The 21,102-nt window shown below is 37.3% G+C and overlaps 1 protein-coding gene across 2 annotated transcripts in view; it reads left to right on the top strand.

The window, feature by feature from the left end:
• PRKN (parkin RBR E3 ubiquitin protein ligase) overlaps positions 1-21,102 on the top strand; it is a 730,480-nt gene that overhangs the window by 267,014 nt on the left and 442,364 nt on the right. For both annotated transcript variants that reach the window (XM_065680442.1, XM_065680443.1), the window contains one exon: positions 926-1,044. In XM_065680442.1, the coding sequence (XP_065536514.1) occupies positions 926-1,044 (119 nt within the window). The remainder of the gene's footprint in view (positions 1-925; positions 1,045-21,102) is intronic.

Consider the following 21,102-nt stretch of genomic DNA (forward strand, 5'->3'; position numbering starts at 1 on the left):
TTCACCAATCTTCATATGTCAAATCTCCACAAATATTTCTTTTGATATGGGGAAAAATTTGTTAAAAATTTTATTCCGGTCTCAGGTCAAGTTCAGGTAATAAACTCGAATCTCTGAACTTGGAGATGTCTAATACAGATTATAACCATGCAGTGAATCTTTTGTCGTTTTCTAAGGCATAGCCCTAGCCATTCTAAAAAGTGATTTACTCAAAACAGTGATCAGGATTGCATGTGAAATTAAATTCATTAGCATTGCCCCAGGCTTACACAATTCTCTGCATACCATCTTCTGTTCTGTAGTTTCACAGAACAGAATGTGTTTCATTTAATTTTCCTTGAGAATTTACTTGGCCTAGTATCTTGGCAGCAGTTTACAAACTGCTAGGTTATACGGCTGACAGGAAGAATAAAGAAATGGTTTCCAGTCTTCCACTAATAAAACTAACTTTCCTAAATTAAATATTTTTCTTGCTGTGATATCAGTCAAACCAATCTCTTAAACTTTGTCCAAGAAAATTTTCATGCAATTTGAACTTGCAGATAGACAAATTTATACTAGAAGTAAGGTGCAAATTATGGAGAGCTGAGATAATTAATCTCATACATGACTTGCCAAAGATTACAGTTGGTCCTCATCAGTGATAAGCTCAAACTTAACACAGGATGCGTTTTCTAGGAGTTACGGTGTAGTTCACCTGCAACTACTGATCAAGAAGCAGGAGTTACTGAAGGTGTTAAGAACTAGACCAGGCAAGATAAGATGATCACAAAGCTGTTTTCAGGCCTGAAAATTAGTCAACTTTTTTTTTGTATTTTACTTATCACGAATCAAACAGAAACCTCTCAGAACAGTTTGTTGCTGATTTTCAGTATATATCAAAATCTTAGTTCATTTTTTTGTTGGGTTTTTTTCTTCCTGACAGGTGTGTCTACTTACAACAGCTTCTATGTTTTTTGCAAAAGTATCTGCCAATCTGTGAAACCTGGGAAACTCAGGGTCCGCTGCAGTGAGTGTAAACAAGGAACACTGACATTGGCAAGGGTAAGATTTTGTTTGTGTCTGTTTCAAGGTTTTGCAGTATATGGAAATGATATATCTAATGTTACCTATTTACATACATGCGGCTATGTATATATACATTTCTACTTAGTTTTTTTTCTTGCTGCTCATAACTCAGAAGAGTAATTCAAAGGACTGTGAAAGTTTCACTCACTTATCTCCATTATTTGCAAATCCAATACTCTTTAACTTTAAATTTTAAGAACTTAATGATTAACCTGGTACTATGTACCACGTGTGCAAATACGTGTGTGTTAAAGAGTTGTAATTAGAGATGCTTATAAGAAAACTTGGAGCATTTGTTAAGGCCACAGAAAGACCTCAGTTCATGTCTTGATTGTGAATATTATGGAATGAGACACGGAGGGATTAAGTGGCTGTGCAGTTGGGAATCTTTCCAGCCTAGCTGCTGCATGTAAAGTCAAGGAAAAGTTATTGTGCTGGGACAAAAAGTTAGTAGGTCTGTCAAGCTTGGTTTTTATTCTAGAATGAGAGAATGTTTGACTTGAATGTACAGGAGTGTTAAGTTTTGGAGGAATGTTTCTTTGTGTTGCTGAATTTCAGTGGTTGTACTACTAGGGAATGAGAGTCCTTTCTCATAAATCAGTGTTTGTCAACCAGGTTTGATTTGTGAGAGGCTTAAGTTTTGTAGGAGACTGAGCTTTACCATGCTATAGGTTAGGGGTAGGCTTTCAAATTTGGCACACGTTTAAGTGTTTAAATTTGTCTTTCAGGGTGGTTTAAAGTGGTTAATTACAGCTTCATGTCCTTGATGTAGCTCAGTGCTTCAGTGTTGTTACATGTACTAACATGTGAGACTTTAAAAAGACCGCTCCTATATTCTCACTGAAAAGAATAAACTGTAGAAGAAGAGAAGTTGCCACTAACGTACATTTCCAATGGTATTATATTGAGGATAAAAATTCAGATGACATTGTATTCAGCTTGAATACTAGCAGTGAGTGCTGCTGAAAGACATTGCTGTTATTAGATGAGTTTGAACTTTATGTGTTGCATTGACAGCACAGAACATGTCCTTTGCTAGACTCAGTGGCTTTCTTCAGCATGCTCACTTTTGGAAATTATTACTATCCCATTTGTGCCTTTTGGTTTCGAATCATTATATTCCTTGTGTGAAGATTTCAATAGATTTCTAAACTTTTAAGTTTTTACAGTATCTGCTAAATAATGTTCTTCATTTTGGAGACTTAAAAAAGTAAAAAAATCAATCTCTTCACTGTCTTCCAAGAATCCCTCATAGCTCTATGATAAAACTCTATTATGAAAAATTCCAGTATGGGATATTCTAAATACACTTTTTTATATGATTGTCTGGAATGTATGGAGGTCTGCATACTTTTAGCAAATGCAGGACCAATAACACAATAAATCTACACAAGCTGATAATTTCCATTGAATGAGCAGAGTGCAGCTACTTGTTTTTCCTATTAGTATATTTTACAGTAGCTATGAAAAGAAAGTAACTGGGAACTTGTAGTGGTATCACTGATGATTTTCAAGATTGATTCAAAAAATCCCAGTTTTCAGAAGATTTTAGAAGGTACTTCAGCATAAGAGTACAAAAGAGAAAAGGGAAATATCTTTAGAGATTATCAAATGGTGATTTTTGTCTGGTTTAGTTTTCAAATAATTGTCTACAAAAATAATTTGTACTTCAGGTTCCTGTTACTTTCTCCTCAAAAGAAAGAAAATATTTTATTATTCTTTTCTTATCGAATTGAAGCAAAGCACAGTACTAAGGACAGTGGATGTGCCATTCCAGCAGTTTGGGCTGGCAGTCCTCAGGACTTACAAAGTGCAGTATTTACAATATGAGCACATTTACTGTTGTGAATGTGCTATGCAACAGTCAGTTTGTTTTATAAATATATACCATCTACTTCAGTCCTGTGGTTATGAAATTACATGCAAATTAGGCATGTTCCTGGCCCTTGTGACCTCTTTTCTTATCGCTTTCTGGTTCATCTTCCAAGGAGACAGAAAATATTTCCAGATGGGGAAGCTTGAAATATGTACTAAGTCCTGTTTATTTTTTTGCTAATGGTGTAGAGACCTCTCTGCATTAATTTTCCCTCAGTTCTCTGTGAACTGTGCCTGACCTTTACATGTCAACACAGCAGTGTTCTTGATAAGCTCTCTTGTGCCATAAGCAGCAAAGCACCATGTAAACCAGCACTGGTTACACTAATTCTTTTATTGAGATGAAAGTGAATACCTGTGTAAAACCCACACAAATCTTTGGGCAGCCTTAACTTACTTTACATGCTGATCCTTTTCCTACCTAAGCCACAAATGACCAACCTGATTAAAATGAGCTTTCTTTTTTTCATGGTGTGTTGACTGACATGTTAAAATATTACCTATTCATTTAAACAGCTTTATGCTAAAACCTTATTTAACTGTCATGCCTATATGTATAGCATTATCTTAATATATGATGCTCAGAGTAAATTTATGATACTGTATTTCTGTGAAGTTAAAAAGCCCAGTGTTTTTATTTTTACCAAAGGCATCCATCTAAATATTAAATTTGTAATTTTAATTAATTTGTAATTTTCCAGTTGATGCTTAGGTTGGTTTTTATGAACATTTCATGAACTAATGCTTTATGGGAGATATATACCAGGTTGATTTACTTACAAGAGAACATCAATCACTGCAAAATTATCACCTCTCCATAGTTTCTCTAATTAATCAAGCACAAAAGAATGGAAAGATTGGGATGTGGGAGTTTTATGTAGACCACCAACAAGCCTGCCAGCAACTTTGTTCAAATAGCTTGAAAATGTTAGTCATTAGTTTCACGCTATTTTTGTTGTTGTTGTTTTTAAGCTTTTAAATTATTTACTTCATATACATACGAGGCTGCAATTTGTTTCAGAAACCATGATTCAGATGATAAGGATTTTCCTTTTTCCAGAAACAAACTGAACCACAAAAAGTACTATTGTAGAAATCACATCTGCAATACTTTTTTTTTATTTTTGAACCATAGTAGTGTTAACATTAACAATGTTAACTCTATAGTGAAAAGGAAAATGCATATCTGCAAATAAAAGGCCTGATTCTGCAAACTGATATACACCAAACTATACACATAAAGCACACTTTTCAGTGTAACTGACTCTGTGACATACTCGTGGTATAGAAGGCAGTAAAATTTGACTGATTTGTCAGATATACAACCAGAGTAAGAATCTGGATTGAAGTGCAGTAAATAGACTTTAGGTCTCCATACTCAGCCACAGGTGCTACAGTGAGGCCATTTCTACTGTGGGGATTCAAGATTCATTACTTGAAATCTTTACGTTGCGTCCTTGGTAGCACTGGTTGAGTTTTCAGTATATCCTATAGTACAAGGACCAAAGGAGTTTTGCTCAGCTTCTTCTATACTTTTCAAGTGTTCTTTACAGCTCACATCATTATTTCAGCTCTTCTTAGACATGGGGAGTTACAGTCAGATCTGATTTAACTCCTTGCAGCAGATATGGGACTTAGTTTCGGTAATTTGCAGCACATCATGGATTTTATTCAGCAGTTGGTACTGATAGTCCTGTAGCTGTCCCTGCCATCTGGGCTCCAGAGGAGCTTCTTGAGTGTGTTCATAGGTTTTGTTAAACCGTCTCTGACGCAGAACTGCTCCTTCAGTGTTTGTGATATTAGGGATATGGCTTTCATTTATGCCTTTTAATCTGAAAACTAACAGAGAAATTGACATTTACTGTTTTTTGTTTCTCTGACATCATGAAAAGCTTGTCGTTTAAGTACCTTGTCAATCAGTGTGGGCTGTATGGTACATTTCAGCTGTGAAAGGGAAAAGTGCTAGTCTTTTGAGTGCCTTTCAAGTGACTGACAAATAACAGGTCAAAGTAGTTTAAGTGGTCTTCCTAATAGATGGCAGTGTAGTATTTTGATTTTCCTACTTTCATATTTCGTAGGAGAAGAAAGATCTTTAATACAGTAATTTTCTTTAAGTTCTTACTTCCTGTTTTAATTGAGTTATATAAGTAGGGTGGTTTCTTTTTAATGAATATGAACTTAGCAGAGATATTCAGTAATATCAAATAAAAAGGCAGTTTACTTCTGATCTCTCTTTCTTTAATATATCATTGTGAAACTCCATTCCACAGTGCACAACCTCTCACCACTGCTCATTTCCGATCACATACTTTTTCTGGAATTAATTAGTTGTATTCTGCCTTGGTGACAGCGAAAGAGAGGAGTACTACTCACTGCGTCTGAGCAAGGCTGACTGAAAAAGAGAAAGGGACAAGTAGCCCCTCTGCAATTATGATGCCCTTGCTGCTGAGGCATCTTCTCCCTGTTGCCGCTTACCATTGCTGGGATAATATTGTGAGCAGGTTACAAAAAATCAATTTGGCATTTGAAGCTAAACTGTAAAATAAACATCCAGTGGAGTGCAATGTGATAAAGTGTGATCTCATTCAAAAGCTGGGGAGATATTAAAAATGTGATTGAATTTTTGAGACTGGATGACATAGTTATTTGTCTCTCTAAAATTCCATATTTGCTGTGAGGATAAAAATGGTTTTGATATATTTTAGCTAACACATAACAAACTCTATGTGTTAAAATACTGCTCTTGAGTTCTGAGCATAAGAAAGTTACCACTGTAATGTGTGCTCCTTTGTCAAACTAACAAATTTGAAGCAACCATTTATTGTTGGGTTACGGCTAATAAATGTGTTAGTACAAAAATAGCTTAATTTCCCTGCACTAGGCCTACAAAGGCAGTACTTGCAAAAAATTACATGTATTAAATATACGTGCTACTTTCTACATAAATGACAAAAGATGTCTCAATTCTGACTTCTAAACTATCACCTCTGGGCACTGGTGTTACTGCCATTTTGAGAAGACCTGTGCAGAGAAAAAGGGCTCTTCGACCTCTTCTTTTCCACGATGTCAACAGATTGAAGATATCCTTCTGCATTACTTATATTAAGTCAACATAATCATAAGCCTGTTTTTTTTTTTTCCAACGAACCAGTGTTTTTTGAAAGTGAGTGAACATCTGAGGATGCAGATAAGTTATTTTGTTGTGTAGCCCAAGCCCAGGTGTGCTGGGAAGCCAGAGAGAAATCAGGCATATTCTGATCCCTTCCCTACCCGAATAACACAGGGAACTGTATTTTTTTGTGCACTTCTTTCTCTCATGACCTGATATGACAGTGACAGGCTTGCAGAATATGAACTGCTGAGATCTAGTGCAGGACTGTAGTATGATAGTAAGTCTTGCCTCCTAGTGGTGGTCGTAGTTCATGTCCAGTTCTGTGGTAAAGTAGAAACAAAACCTCTCTCATATCTATTAGATAGTTTGAGCAGTTTCCAGTAACAAAATCTGTTCCAGAAATGGATATTTTTCCGTCATAGGAAAGGAGAGTCTGACACTAATTGGCCTGACCAAGGAGGCCAATTTTTTTAGTATTTCTACTGTAGTTCCACAGGTGCTATCCTCATGAGGAGTTTGTGTCATCCACTCTTCTTTATTGTTCTCCTGTTGCTTGCAGTGACGTGGTGAAGGATATCAGTATTAAGTAAATTTAGTTCTGGCATAGAATCCAGAATTACTGGTGGAGCTTTCCTAAGTACAATCCCATGGGGTCTACACATCTTATTCCGCCATTGCTCAGACAGTGTCTTCGTTGATTTTAGTAATACGAGTATCAGAAGAAGAAAAAGAACAACTAAACCCAAACAAAAACCTACATTTCTACCTTAAAAATCTGTTTTGTTTGGTAACATGTTAGAAGCTGCAAAATCCTGCCACACCGTGGAGAGTCTGCTCCAACAAATGTTCCTAGGGCCTTTCTAAGATACTGTGGCACTAATTATAGGAATAAGAAAGCTCAATATTGGGTGACTGCAACATTATTTTATAACCATTTTATTCTTTCTTCTACACTTCTTTCTTTGGCTGCAAGTCTCACTTTACACTGAACACCTTAAAGGACAGCCTCACTCTTGCACCTGCCTTACGTAGTGACACTGCCATTGAGGCAGTCCTCCAAAGTGCTAAGCTCCATCTGAAGAGAGCAGTTGGGAGGATTCAGAAAACTTGATATAGTGTTATTCAAGCTTTGGCTGCCTCTTTGGTTTCTTTTTCTAATACCCCTTAAGACAAATTTCACTGCATTGGACATCAATTTTTTTTTAATTTATGTATATACAGTAAATGAAAATGAATACATACTTGATTTATGGAGATTATTCCATCCATTCCAAAAGACAGAAACAGCATTTTTTTTTTTTTTTATTCAGAATAAACTTTGCAAAGGAAACAGTTTTGCCTCTGTGTTGAAAAAATTGCATAGGTTTTTCATTCACTTTAATGGGGAAAAAAGTATATTTTAACTCCTAATTCTATTAAAAGCTCCAAGTTATCTATGCATGATTTATAATATTTATTACAGTATGTGTTTTCAGTGAGATTACACATTATAAAGTGTCTTAAAAGCTGGTAACAAATTTACCAATTATTGGAAAGATTGAAAATTACTTCAGTGCTGTGTATCACTTCAAGTCACGCTGTGAAATAAAACTGGCCTTTAATGCGGAGCCTGAAGTGAGTTAATCCAGCCTGAGTGACAACAGTCATAAATGAAAAGTAAAATGGTTACCAAATTTACTTTCAGAGAACTTTTACATTAGTTTCTGAATCAAATGTCTTATGAACCCTTTGTCCAGAGAAGATAGATGTATGCCTAGAAATACAGATGGTGTTCAGTGTATCTTATCCTCTCAGTTGCTGTGATATCACAGAAGCAGAAGCTCACAGACTGGTTGAGGTTGAAAGGGACCTCTGGAGGTCACCTGGTCCAGTCCCTCCCAGGTCAGGCTGGGCTATTTGGAGCTGGTTGCCTAGGACCATATCCTTTTGAATATCTCTGAGGATGGAGACTCCACAGCCTCTCTGTGCAGCCTGCATTGGCACTCAGTCACCCTCACAGTAAAAGGGGTTTTCCTCATATTCAAGGCAACAGATTCTGTGGTTTATACCCATTACCTCTGGTCCTGTCAGTGGACACCTCTGAAAGGAGCCCTGGACTAGTAGAAGAATACCATGCTCAGAGTGACACTTGTGCGCAAAGTACTAGTTGTGTTTGAATTAGTTTTGTGTAACTGCATGTTCTCTGAATTGTGATCAGGGATCCTTCAATAAATAGATCCTTTATTTCATAACTCCTGCTGCTCCTGAAATTCGTAGGAGTTTGGAGCACTTAACATAGGGTGGCATGGGATTATGTATACGTATAGGTGAGAGTGTAGACTTTGTCTCATTCCTTTATGGGTCTTGTGCTATTTCTATTTGTATTTCTTACATCTTTGTTTAGATGTATACCTTCTGGGAAAAAAAAAAAAAAAAAAAGAAAAGGTGTGTGTGTGGGAGTACCAACAGATGTGATGAGGAAAACTTACCCACCTTTAGTTTGGGTTGCTCTTGGGAGCAGAAAGGTAACCGGAGAGTGACCACTCTTTCCCTCTGTTGGCATATGTGCAGACAATATGACAGCAAAAAAGTGTTATTTTGGCTAGGGAAATTAAAAATTAGCATATCTTTGGGTTACATCTTCTGACATACTGATTATTGGCCGCTCTGCTGTCATTGCCTTAACAAGATGTAACAAGAGCCTTCTCTCTATGCAGTAACTCCTCCCTCACAAAGAAACACTCTCTCTCTGAAGTTTTTTTGACTTTTCTGTTGAAAGGGGATACAATGACTGTTCATAGGCATTTTAAACATTACAGGCATACCTACTCTGTTGACATCTTAAGCTGTATTTGTAAGTAAATCCTTCTCAGTCCCCCCTTCTCAGATCTCTCTCTTTCATCCCTTTTTCTACTCAGTAAGACCATGATATGTTATGCATGTGTTACTGGGATGTATTATAGTACAAACGAATCTTGGACTGTGTCAGTGGTGTTTTTGTAATATGGCATCTGCCACTGAAATTCAGATACCCCAGTGTGTAACTCTCCTAATTTGCTTCCTTTATTAAAGTACAGCCCAACTTCTGTCTTCCCAGTATTATTCCTTGGGTAGCTGAGGGTACAGAGAGATCATGCTCACAATACATTATTTCAGCTTTTTTCATAATGATGAATATTAAAGAATTCTAAAGGCTCAGGAATTTTTTTCCTAAATTTTAAGGTGCTCGAACATCCAATGCACCAGCTGGCTCGAGGAAAAAATAACTATATTTACCTAAGGTATTGTAGTACCAGAAGTAGCAAATACCAGACCATTTTCTTAAATGTGTAGCTTAATCTCTGTTAAGAAGGTGTTGTAATTTATATTTTATTATTAATCTTAGTATTTTAATATTCTTGACAATTAAGATGACAAATTAAAAACATATTAAAGTAACTGTTTAGCTCTACAAACCTATAAACAGGTCCCTACATCATTGTGGAAGAAACCCCTCAAAACCTGTACATTTTTGCCTCATGTCTGAAGTTATAGTTTTTTTCTTAGGTTTGGACTAAATTAATAAAAGAAGGATTAGGTTACTATAATACAATGTAAAACCTCAGACATCTGTACCTAAAAAACCAGCTGATTTTAAGTTACATTGTTTAGACTCGGTTGGATACAGTTGTGATCTAAAGGTATTAAGGTCAAACTCATTAAACTGTTCCTCAGAGCTCTGTTAGTGTAATATATGATGGAAATCTCAGCAAGTTTGCCAATGACACCAAGCTCTGTGGTGCAGTTAGACGTGCTGGAGGGAAGGGATGTCATCCAGAGGGACATTGACATGCTTGAATGGTGGGCCAACACAAATCCCATGAAGTTCAACAATGCCAAGTGCAAGGACCTACACCTGGGTCAGGGCAATCCCAAGCACAAGTACAGGCTGACAGAGAATGGATTGAGAGCAGCCCAGAGGAGAAGGACGTGGGAGTGTTGGTTGTTGAAAAGCTCAATATGATCGAGCAGTGTATGTTTGCAGCTCAGGAAGCCAGCTGTATGTATGCTGGGCTGCATCAAAATGAGTGTGTCCAGCAGGTTGAGGAAGGTGATTCTCCCTCTCCACTCTTGTGAGAACTTACCTGCAGTACAGTGTTATGCTCTGGGGCCCCCAGAACAAGAAGAATATGGACCTGCTTGAGCAAGTCCAGAGGAGGACCCCGAATACGATCAGTGGGCTGGAGCAGTGCTTTTCTGCCGATGGCTCAGGTTCCTGTAAAGAGCACCAATAGATGTTTTTTGCTAGCTTTCTTCCATCTGCCTTTGCATGTAAACTGCCAGCTGAAAATGCTGCTGTCTCATCCTTACCTAGGAGCATTGCCAAGAATAATGTCCATCACTTTGAAAAAAAAAAAAAAACAACCCACAACCTAACACAGGGTAGTGTTATTTCTCTGGTACCAATAGAGATGTCATAGATGGTAGGGCATGTTCTCAGAATATCAAGAAATATTTCCCTGAACTATGTTGGGCTGTAGTTTGGCTGTCTCCTCACCCACTACCACCTGTGCAGCTGAGGGGATGTACAATTTTGCATTGTCTTCACCTGAACAACACTTTTGTCCAGGGTGTTAATACTCTTTTTATATTTTGATTTGCTAGCTTTAAAAAAATTAGTTTCAGATGAAAAAAATAAAAAAGTAATTCCCCTGAAGTCAGGGGAAGTTTTCAGTTCCTTTCATGTCTGATTGCTTTGTTCTGAACTAACTAACTCTGGCAAATGCTCAAGAATGTGTTTACCGCAAACTTTGCCTGGTGTTTTATATGGTGCTGAAGGGTGGGAGAATAATTTTCAGTCCCTTCTAGATCTGTAAATATATATACTTTAGCTCAAATGCAAAACTTCCAAGCTCCTTCTAAATGCAGTTAGGAATAATTTCATGCCATTTTGTAAAAAAAAATAAATCACCAAACTGAAAGACTATCTATTTACTTGCATGAGTCTTGAGCCTCATGGAGCTTTCTGTCAGCATCAAGTCACCAGAGTAAGCCTCTGCCTGAAGCATGACAGTACTTCTGGTGAGAAGCAAAATAGATTTAAAACAGTGCAGTCAGGTGCCACCAGAAGAAACAGCTTATACATCTCCTGCCTTATAGGATATAAGCAGTTCTGTCAATCATAAGATGACAGGTTGAGGGTTAGTTTTATTCTGGGCTAACAGGATAGGATATGTAAATGCTCTGTACTATTTTGTACTATTAAAAATCCTTAAAAAGAAACCCAAACAAAACCAAAAATACCAACTCATATAAGAAAATGTGCTTCAACTGTGCAATAGTTGTAATTTATCCTCTAGAATCTCACTTTTACCTTACAATTTAAGTAAGGTGTTTATTATGTGGAGCCCTACACTTTTTTTGGGTAAAAGGCAATGTTGGAAAATCCCATCAATTCTTGATGTTAATGCACAGGATTACTTATTGAGGATGGATTTTAAAAATAACAAGTATTGCCTCAGTCTCAGGACTTTTGAACAGTGACATGAGAGGGTTTTTTTTTTTCATTTTTCTCTTAATTTGCCAGCAGGTCTTGACCTCATGATAATAATTCCTTAATGTGCATTCACAATTATTCAGCTGATGTTATAGTGCATTAGACCTAGTTTCACCTTATCCTTGTGGCTAACGCAATTAAGAGGAATGCAGGAAGAGGCTGTTCAGGTTCTAAGCTGTGATCAGAAACAGGAGCCAGCAGGTCGCCTCTTCGGTTCTGCTGTCCCCTTCTGCCTCACTGCTGCATTTTTGCTAATGTAAAAAGCTGTTTCCTGAAATTCAAGTCCAGTGATGAACATGAAGATTGCCATCTTTGTCAGAGCACTAATTTAAAAAGGAAATTAAAATTCATAGGCTTCATTTACTGCAACAATAGCTAGATTAAGGTTCTCCTACAAGCTTCTTTTAACTCTACAAATTGTGTAGTTTTGTTTAAAATATTTGTACTTGGGAAACTTTTCCTTCAGTGTGACTCTTAAGTTTCCCTTCCGCTTTTATGTCTTTGTCAGATATCCCAATTTGTAATTCCATTAAAGATAATTGCCATTTTGTAGCTTATTTAAAATATAACTGATATAATTGAATCTTAAGAATGTGCAGTAAGCAGAATCTTCCTGTATACATCAGGGGGGGTCACATAATTAGCAATAAATCCACTTTTGCTATGTATTTTCTGATAAAATGAATTAGGGGGCCTGAGTGTGTCTGTCTTCAGGAAGAAGGGAGGGAGGAGGAGGAAGAGTAAATAAGAAACGGTTTACTTTTTGCGAGTACAGATACTCATTTCGTGCTGGCTGGCTCTGTTTCTGCATGAACAGTAACACGTCACAAGGAAATGAAGGTAAAATTGGGTATGGGTCCTGTTATATTCTGATAAAATCATGACTATTCTTTCCTAATGCTAAATTTGTTGAATGCCAGCTCGTCCATAACTACAATAAAACCAGCTAATGCATAAATGAATTCTGCCAATTTTAAATAAAATTTTAAAACCTGATATGACAGGGAAGAATGCTAAGAGGTAACCATGTGTGTAAACACTAAATGAAGGATTATCCTTATTTGCGAAAAATCCATTCCAGCGAGAAATTGAACTGGGGGCTTCTCTCAAAAAAGAAGGGCTACTGTAGCTAGTGAGCCAAATCAGCCCTTGATTTTATTCCCTTGGCAGTAATAAGGTTATGTGAGATCCATAAATGATATACTAATGAGAATAAATGTAACTGAGTACTCTCTGCTCCCTCCTTTTAAAGATTCTCCCCCAAAGTACTGATTATGCCAAACTTTTAAACCTGGATGCGATCAAGCATGTTAGGAGTGATGCACTTCATTTGTTAGAGCATATTGTGTGAACAGCTTCACCTCTTGTCTGGTATTTTTACTTCTCAGCAAGGATTTTCTGTACAATGCGTGAATCATCTATGCATAAAGTGACTAACAAGTATAAAACAGTAGATCCTGTATTTATTACTCTTTCAACTGAAGAAAAGAAGATTTTACCTGATCAGTGAAAACAGCTGGTCCAGAACCTGGTCTTTGACGGTATTTTAAGTGACACAGAGGTTAATGATAAAGAAAAGATCACCAATCTCCATGCCACTGATACTGACTTTTAATGGGTCTCAGCAATGTGTAGCAAGCAATTTCATAAACTAGACCTGTATAGAATACGACAATCTTGTCACTAGTTTACTGTATATAGATGCATCCCACTTAGAAAATCCATTTATATTAGACTTACCTGTCTGTATGTACTTTAATTATACATAAACATTCTCCAATTATGCAGTGTGCATAAATCCAAAAACTGCTGGTAAAGCTAGTAGATTAACATCTGGGACAGGCTCTTTTTAATAAGTAGACCCTAAGCTTCCTGTACTGTCAGAAATTTAAACTGTCTCAGTGTACAAAGTGCTCCCTCAAATGCTTTGTTTTATGCAAAAAAGACAAGTTTTGTGGCAACTGGTACAGGGTATGGGGGGAAAAAATAAAAAAGGAGGAAGAGAAGGAGAAAAACATGGATTTGCTCCTTTTCAAATGCAAATTGTTGAGACTGGAAGTCTACCACTTAGTCACTGTGTTCTCCATTTGACCATATGGTTAGTGCAATGATAGAAATACCCTAGTTCCCTTCCTGAAAACAAAATGCAGTGGAATCAAGTGCAAAAGGCAGAGTATTTATTTTATTAATTCTTGCCGTTATGCAGTTTTGAATATGTTTTAAGTTGCTTTGTCATCTTGTGGAATCTATATCTATCTCTTGGTATTTGTATTGATTACTGTCTTTGTCCCTGAAATATATGGAATGAAATCAGTGTGCCCCCAAAATTTAAGATGGAATTACAAGGATTTTTCTAGCTAGTTCCAGTACTTTTATAGCTGTACTCCATATACAACTAAAACTCAGCAGAATGAAACACGCCTATTAACAAGGTATCTCATATTTGTGCAGAAATTGGAAGCACACAGGTGGAAAAAGAGGTTATTTTGTGGTCCATTACAACCTCATGTCAACCTCAGCTGTGCTGTTAAAATTCTGATGAATTTCTTGGTAACCAGTCTCCATATGAAATGGAAAAGGATAGGACTGTAGCAACTCCTTGGCTATCCTCCTGCTCTTACTCTGCAAACAAGACTCAAGAGAGAAAGGATAATGCAGACACACATGAGGACTTTTTGAGAGAGGCAGGGGAAGGTTTGGTGTAGTGTGCTTGTAAAATCCCTTTCAAATAGGGATCATGAAGGAAGAAAGAGGTCTCTTGATCTGCTTCCACTGTCACCATGTCTACATCAGAATAAAATTTCAGCTTTGGAGTATTTGGAAAGAATCATGTCAGGATGGTGACTTTTGGAGAAGTATCAACAGATATGCAAACCAGATTTAAAAGAGCACTTTACTTGGCTTCAGCTGTGGTATTTCACAGTTACAGTCTAATTTTAGTATAGTGTGAAATCATGTAAACAACAAGATCCATGCAGTGCAACTTCAATCTGCAGGATGTCCCACTGGCTAAGGATCTCCTCAGGCACCAATCTCATTGTGCATTGCTGGGAACACTGATATGGAAAGACTTACAATCTGTTTACAGGGATATTGTATAACAAACAAGTACATTGTTCTCTATTTTAACAGATTATGTCTGTTCATGGTTTGAAAATCACTGTTGCTGTACATAGGCTCTTTTGAAGTATACATAAGTATACAGTATTTCTTCATGATTTATTAAATATGTACTGTAAAAAATATGAGAGTAATACATTCATTCTAGCCTTTATTAATTGAGTAGAAGGTATATATAGAGGTTGAAAGTTCACGAAAGAAAGAGGGCCTTATTCTCCATCACTTATACCTATTTTACATTACAGTAGAACTTTTAGATCTATAATAAATTGACTTGAGTGAAGTTATACCTCACTCTCACACATAAAATGGAAAGAAAGATTAATCCTTCATGAAAAATTAATGTTCAAAAGATTTACACTCCTCTTCATCGCTTTTTGAAACTATTTTCGGTGAAGGAACCCCTTCCTGCTTTTGCATTGTGGTAGAATCTTTTCACCATGATTTTGTATCTTTGTAATAGGGTTTAAAAAATTTGCTGCAGCAGTTACTCAGCACCATAATAGAGCCACAAAGTAGAGACAACTGCTTCTGTGACTCTTGTAGCAGAGAACCTTACACGGAACAGTTAAAGAGCAGACCCCATTGGTTAAATTGTCCTGTTTGCTACACAGGTTTTTTCAGTTCAGGTGCCAGTAACAAGGATGGGGTTGAAAAATTTTCACCTGAGAAAAGCAAATCTAGCATTAACTATGGCAAGAAATTTACAAAAATGGTAAAATTCCTAGATTTAGATTCCTGTTGCCACCTGTCTGACTTGGCTTTGAGTATTAATTTTAATTTTCTTGCCTCTTGTTTGTCAGTGAGATGGTCCTTGTGGATTATAGAGCAGAGTAGAACTTTGTCCCAGTTTGGTGGTTATCACTGAGTTCCTAACCCCTGTGATGCATGCCAGCATTTTCTTCAACCATGGTGCTGAAGGGTCAGCTGTAAAGCAGTTTCAAAAGATGCTGTAAATGACACAGTGAAGTGTATCTGTTATCTACCTGCCCCCTACTCCCCACCCCCCCAGCCCCAGCCCCAGGACCAAGTGTATCACTTTCAGAACATATGGTTTCTCTCAACAGATAAGGTACCATAATCCCAAAGTTACTTCTGTTCTTCTGTATTATCCGTTCTGCTCTTCAGCCCATCAGGAACTTGTATTTCCTGTGTTCATGATTTAGGGACTTAAGGAGAGAGTCTATTTATTTATTTAAGAAAACTCTTTTTTCTTTCTCTGTGAGATAACAGTGAAATTCTTGATAAGTTACCTAGTCTTTACATTTGCACAGTATTTTTCTTTCAGAAGGAAAAGAGAATGTTTTATACTCTGGGCGTCTGTATAAGAATATAATAAGCATACATGGGGAGAGAAAAACAAACTCAAATATTGAAATCAGTTGTGGGATAAGGGAGAGAAATCTTAACCAGCCTCCCTGCACTTCTTCACTGTAGACGGCAGTGTAGGGTAGATATACCAGAGTGGGCTTTAAACTTGCTAACTTGGACCGCAGTAGCAGATCAGGTACTCAGTACTGGCGAGTCAGCTCCACTTCTCTGTTATGTTTGTAACAGTTGTTGAGCTCCCACTTGCTCTGTCTAAACTTTTACCGATACATAACATAGCCCCTTTAAAGGTCTGTATTCTTACATCTACAGGCCTATTTATAGGAATAAAGCATATTTTTTTATAAAAAATAGAGTAGGATCTTCAGCATCCTGTTACGAAGGATTAGCAGGCAGTTCTTTCCTGATTAGAGTCTCAATTAAAAGTTAATCAATTAATTAAATGCACTTTATTGAATTTAGTTACATTATCTCTGAGATGGAGACCAAGGAGATTTACAGATTTAAGGGAAATAGAGTTAGGGGGTATGGCTCAGTCCTTAAGCTTAGGCTTTTCACCCATCTTCATCAGGAAAGCAAGGAGCTGGTCCTTGGTTCCTCAATAGTAAAACCCAGTTTCCTCCCTTGTTAGGAGCTGAGGCATTTACCTCAGGAGTAGAGTTTCTGTATTTGGTGTCTTTACCTAGAGGCAAGGTGCATAAGCAAGGAGACAACAGGCAATTTGGAATTAGAAGAAGTAAAGCTGTTGATAGGTGCAAATAAAAATTAAATGCCCTCTCTTCTCCCCTCCTTCCCCCATTCCTTTCTCTCCCCACTGGTGAATTCTGAGGTATCATTTGTTTGTTCTTAATTTGTGCTCTGCCAGCTGTCTGCATGTTATTTACAGGCACAGTGAACCATCTCCATTTCCTCGCACTGATTTTGCTTTTGCTTTACTGTCAAAATATAATCTGGCTAACCATGTATGTTCACAAAGGAATAGGCAATTTACACACATTGTAATAACATCCCTGCCAGTGATGGGTATGTGATAACTGCTGAAAAAGTTAACATTTTACAAAAAATACCCAAAATATTTTTATTTAATGACAGACAGACTGGCAGTGAAGTCACTATCCTGTATTCAGAACCGTGGCTTTTGTTAGTAAGCAGCCCTTGCACATCCAGATTTCTAAAAATAAGGCTATTTAGTCAGAAAATTTTAGCTGTAACACATTATACAAAAACATGCACAGGAGAGTAACAAAACAGATTTGTTTCTTGGGTTATGCGAAAAATTTCTATCTCCTACCTCTATTTTGTCTCAGGTTTTAATGTGTAGTTGTAATCGGAGAGGAAAGGAGGAAAACTCCAGCACTAAAGGAAAAGTATAGTAGTAAAGACTTCTCAAGTGAGCTTACTGCTTTTTAATTAGTGCCTGTGGGAAGATGCTTTGCTATATCGATGCCATTTATACTAATACTGTCTTGAAACAGCAATGTGCAAAATTTCTCCCACATCTCCCACCATCTTGTCTAGTCCCAGAGCAGATATACAGAAATAAGTAATAGAAAGCCACAAAGCAGACTCAGTTATGCCTGTTTTGCTGATGCCTGATTAAGGAAAAAAATAAATGGAGGGACAGCACAGAGGAAGATGAAGAGTATACACTTCATAAATTCACTGTAACAGCTGTTGTATGAAATGCTGGGATTTGCTGTTCCAAACAGTACAGGACGAAGGCAAAACTTGCAAGGGTATATTTCTTTGTGTAATGAGGCAGGCAGCCATGCAGTTACATTATTTGCTTTCTTTGGGACACTGCTGGGTTCTTTGCCATTGCACTTAACTGCTCTCAGGTACCAGACTGTCATTCTCACCTTCTTGATTATAATTTTTCCGCTTGTACTTCCCAGTAAATGTGAAATTTTACAGTGGAGCAGCTGTTGGCAAAAACGTTATCCTAAAATAAAGCAAACGGACAGTTGGTCGAAGTCGCCTCAAACTTCTGGCTACAAGAAAACAAGCAGCAGTGGAACGAGAACTATTTGTTCAGGAACTGTTACGGAAAATCTTATTAGGGCTGTGACTGACTATTGCCAAATTAGTTTTTCTGTTACCCCAGCTGGATTTCCAAAGATAATCTTAACTATTTTGTTGAAAGCAGAGTAGAGCACTGAGAAAAGATTATTCTCTCTGAATTAAGCCTGACAGAAATAAAAAGTATACCTAAAATAATTTAAATGCTTTAAGATTTTACAGAGAAGTAAAAAAGTAAGGGTTTTCTTTTTTAAATATAGAATCAAATCGCTAGTAAAATCTCAGTTTGATATTTTATGTTTGTGAGTTCTGAAAAAAAAAAATCATTGGTGTAACACCGATTTTATTTTAAAAATAAATGAACTTATTTGTTATAAATATATTTTCCAGTCTGTCTTTGGCTGAAATAAGACAACTTGAAAAGTATGGAAAACAAAAAGCCTTGTAAGGTGTCATAGACCTGAAAGATAACTGTAGCATGTCAAGTTCAGTGCAGAGTCTTGATTTAAGCCTTTTACTTTAAATAGTGGTGTCGCATCTGTTTGTTGAAGCTATTTAAGATTCTAAGAATGTTTCTTTTATTCCTAACCATGGCAATTAAATTTAGTTCCTGAAAATCAGGAATCCAAAATAATCTGTGCTCTGTTGTTGCTGGGACACAGCACTGACCTCATTCGCTTCATGGAGATTTTCAAATAAAGACAGTAAACAAAGCCAGTCAAATACACAGGGGAGAAAATTCTGACTGCCACTATGGTTCCCCTGACAAGCCTGTTTGCTCCATGTCTTCAGGTGTATTTAATGTGGAGTGCAGAATGTAAGAAACTGAATGATCCCCTCAGAGTGTTTATAATTAAATATTATTTACCCAAAAGGCCATACTCTGATCATTTGTTTAAATATGTACTTAGGGAGGTTTGTTCATATATTAAAAATCTCTGTGGACCAAATCTGGCTGATTTTATCTGTCTTTTGCAATGGAAATCTTTTCTATTGATGCTGTTTTGTATTGATCAGTTTTGGCTGACCATCACAGTATTCAACTTTTTGAATTATATTAAACTCTTCAAGTGTGGATTCTCTGTTTTATCAAATGCATATATTGATTTTGTTAAATTTTTTTTGCAAGGTACATATTTTAGTGATTGGATTGTTATAACCCAGGGATAGTAAAGGAGTATAAGGAAGCTTTCAAACTTCCAAACGAAGAGGGAAGCATATTAATCAAGTACTTCAGAGAAACAGCCTTAGATTTTTGGAGTATTATTATACTATACCTTTGGTAAATCATAGAATGGTTTGGGTTGGAAAGGACCTTTAAAACTCATCTAGTTACAACCCCCTGCTGCGGGCAGGGACAACTTTCAGTAGACCAGGCTGCTCCAAGCCCTGTCCAGCCTGCCCTTGAACACTGCCAGGGGTGGGGCAGCCACAGCTTCTCTGGGTAACCTGTGCCAGATTGCCCCCAACCCAGGTGTAGGACCTTGCACTAGGTAAATATGTGATGTTTTTAAATTCCCCCCATGCTTATTGTATGTGAAATATTTCTTAAAAATGGAATAAAAATGTGCGTGTGACTTAGATCCTTTTAGAAGTGCTTTCATTTTTTTTCCTCTGGAGGCAGAAGATTCAGTAAAATCTTGGCATTTGGGCTGAGATGTCTAAGGCTCAGGAAAAATAGCATGTTTTTTATCACCTCTGAAAATGCAGGTTTATAATGGAAGTTCTGATGGATCAATAACTGTGGCATCATCAATAGCTGTAACATGATACTGAGGGAGATAAAATCATAGTTTTCATGTTAGTTCTGTGTTGCCAGAGCTATTAGTAACTGAAATCCTTTTCCTGCTTTTCTGTGACTGTAAGCTCCTCAAAAACTGCTTCAGTCTTTTAGAACTGCTTGAGAAAAATGTACGAGTTCTCTGGAATGTATTTTCATGAATGTCAGCAACTCCTGAGGGCTTCTAAACCATGACAGAATTTGCCACACAACACAGGAAGATCACTTACTGTGTTTATTAATGTAGGTCTGTTTAACCCGGGGCAAAGATCTTCAGAAAATGCAGGCAATGTTGTGGAGTGAAATAGAATTTATTAGAGATGGGGGGTGTTATGTTTTCCACTGGTACATTTTCACTTGTTTCTGAACACTTTAGAAAGTGCCTGACAACATGTAGGTTCCTGTAAAACTGTGGGGTTTGAATTCTAATATCTTTTGTCCTCTGATCTTTTGCTGTATCTGAGGTAATGCCCTGTTAGTCTCTTATGCAAGCCTTTAGTGAGGTGTAGAATCTGCTGATGTCTACCTCTCAGATTTCCAGCTCAGGCCACCTACCAGAGCTTCTCATCCCTTTAGTTTAAGATCCTGACATTCTCTGTTGTGCAGTGAAATACACCAGATAAAGCTGAGACCACACTCTGAATGGTACCAAGTTGTTGAGTCTCTTCTTGTTTCCACAGGTATTTTTGAAACAAAGAAAAAAAAACCTTTGCTAATTGGTAACTTCAGTGGAAATGGTAGTAATGAAAGTGTTACACTCAGCGATCCAGAATCTTTTTCCTGTATGGACCTTCTACAAGAGCTCAAGGGAAAGCCTTAAGGGACTTTTTTAAAGGGCATGTAGTGGCAGAGCAAGAGGAAGTGGCTTTAAGCTGACAGAGAGCAGGCTTAGATTCAGTATCAGGAAGAAATTCTTTACTATGAGGGTGGTGTGAAATACCACAAGTTGCCCACAAAAGTTATGAATGCCTTTCCCTGGCAGTATTAAAGTCAGGCTGGACTGGATTTTGAGCAACCTGATCTAATGGAAGGTGTCCCTGCCCATGGCAGAGGTGTTGGAGCTGGATGAGCTTTAACGTCCCTTCAACTCAAACCATTCTGTGATTCTATGATTCTGTGTTCAGTTTTCTTATGCCTGCTGGTAGTCCAGCAGTCAGCATGGCAAACGAATGTATTCCTTAGCATACGCTGCCTAGAGCATTTTCCAGTACAGAAACAGAGGCAGAAGGAATCTTCTATACCAAAACGTTCATTGTGGCATTTCCAACAGGAGAAGCCACTCCT

The sequence above is a fragment of the Lathamus discolor genome, chromosome 5 (genome assembly GCF_037157495.1).
Source record: "Lathamus discolor isolate bLatDis1 chromosome 5, bLatDis1.hap1, whole genome shotgun sequence".
Classification (NCBI taxonomy): Eukaryota; Metazoa; Chordata; class Aves; order Psittaciformes; family Psittacidae; genus Lathamus; species Lathamus discolor.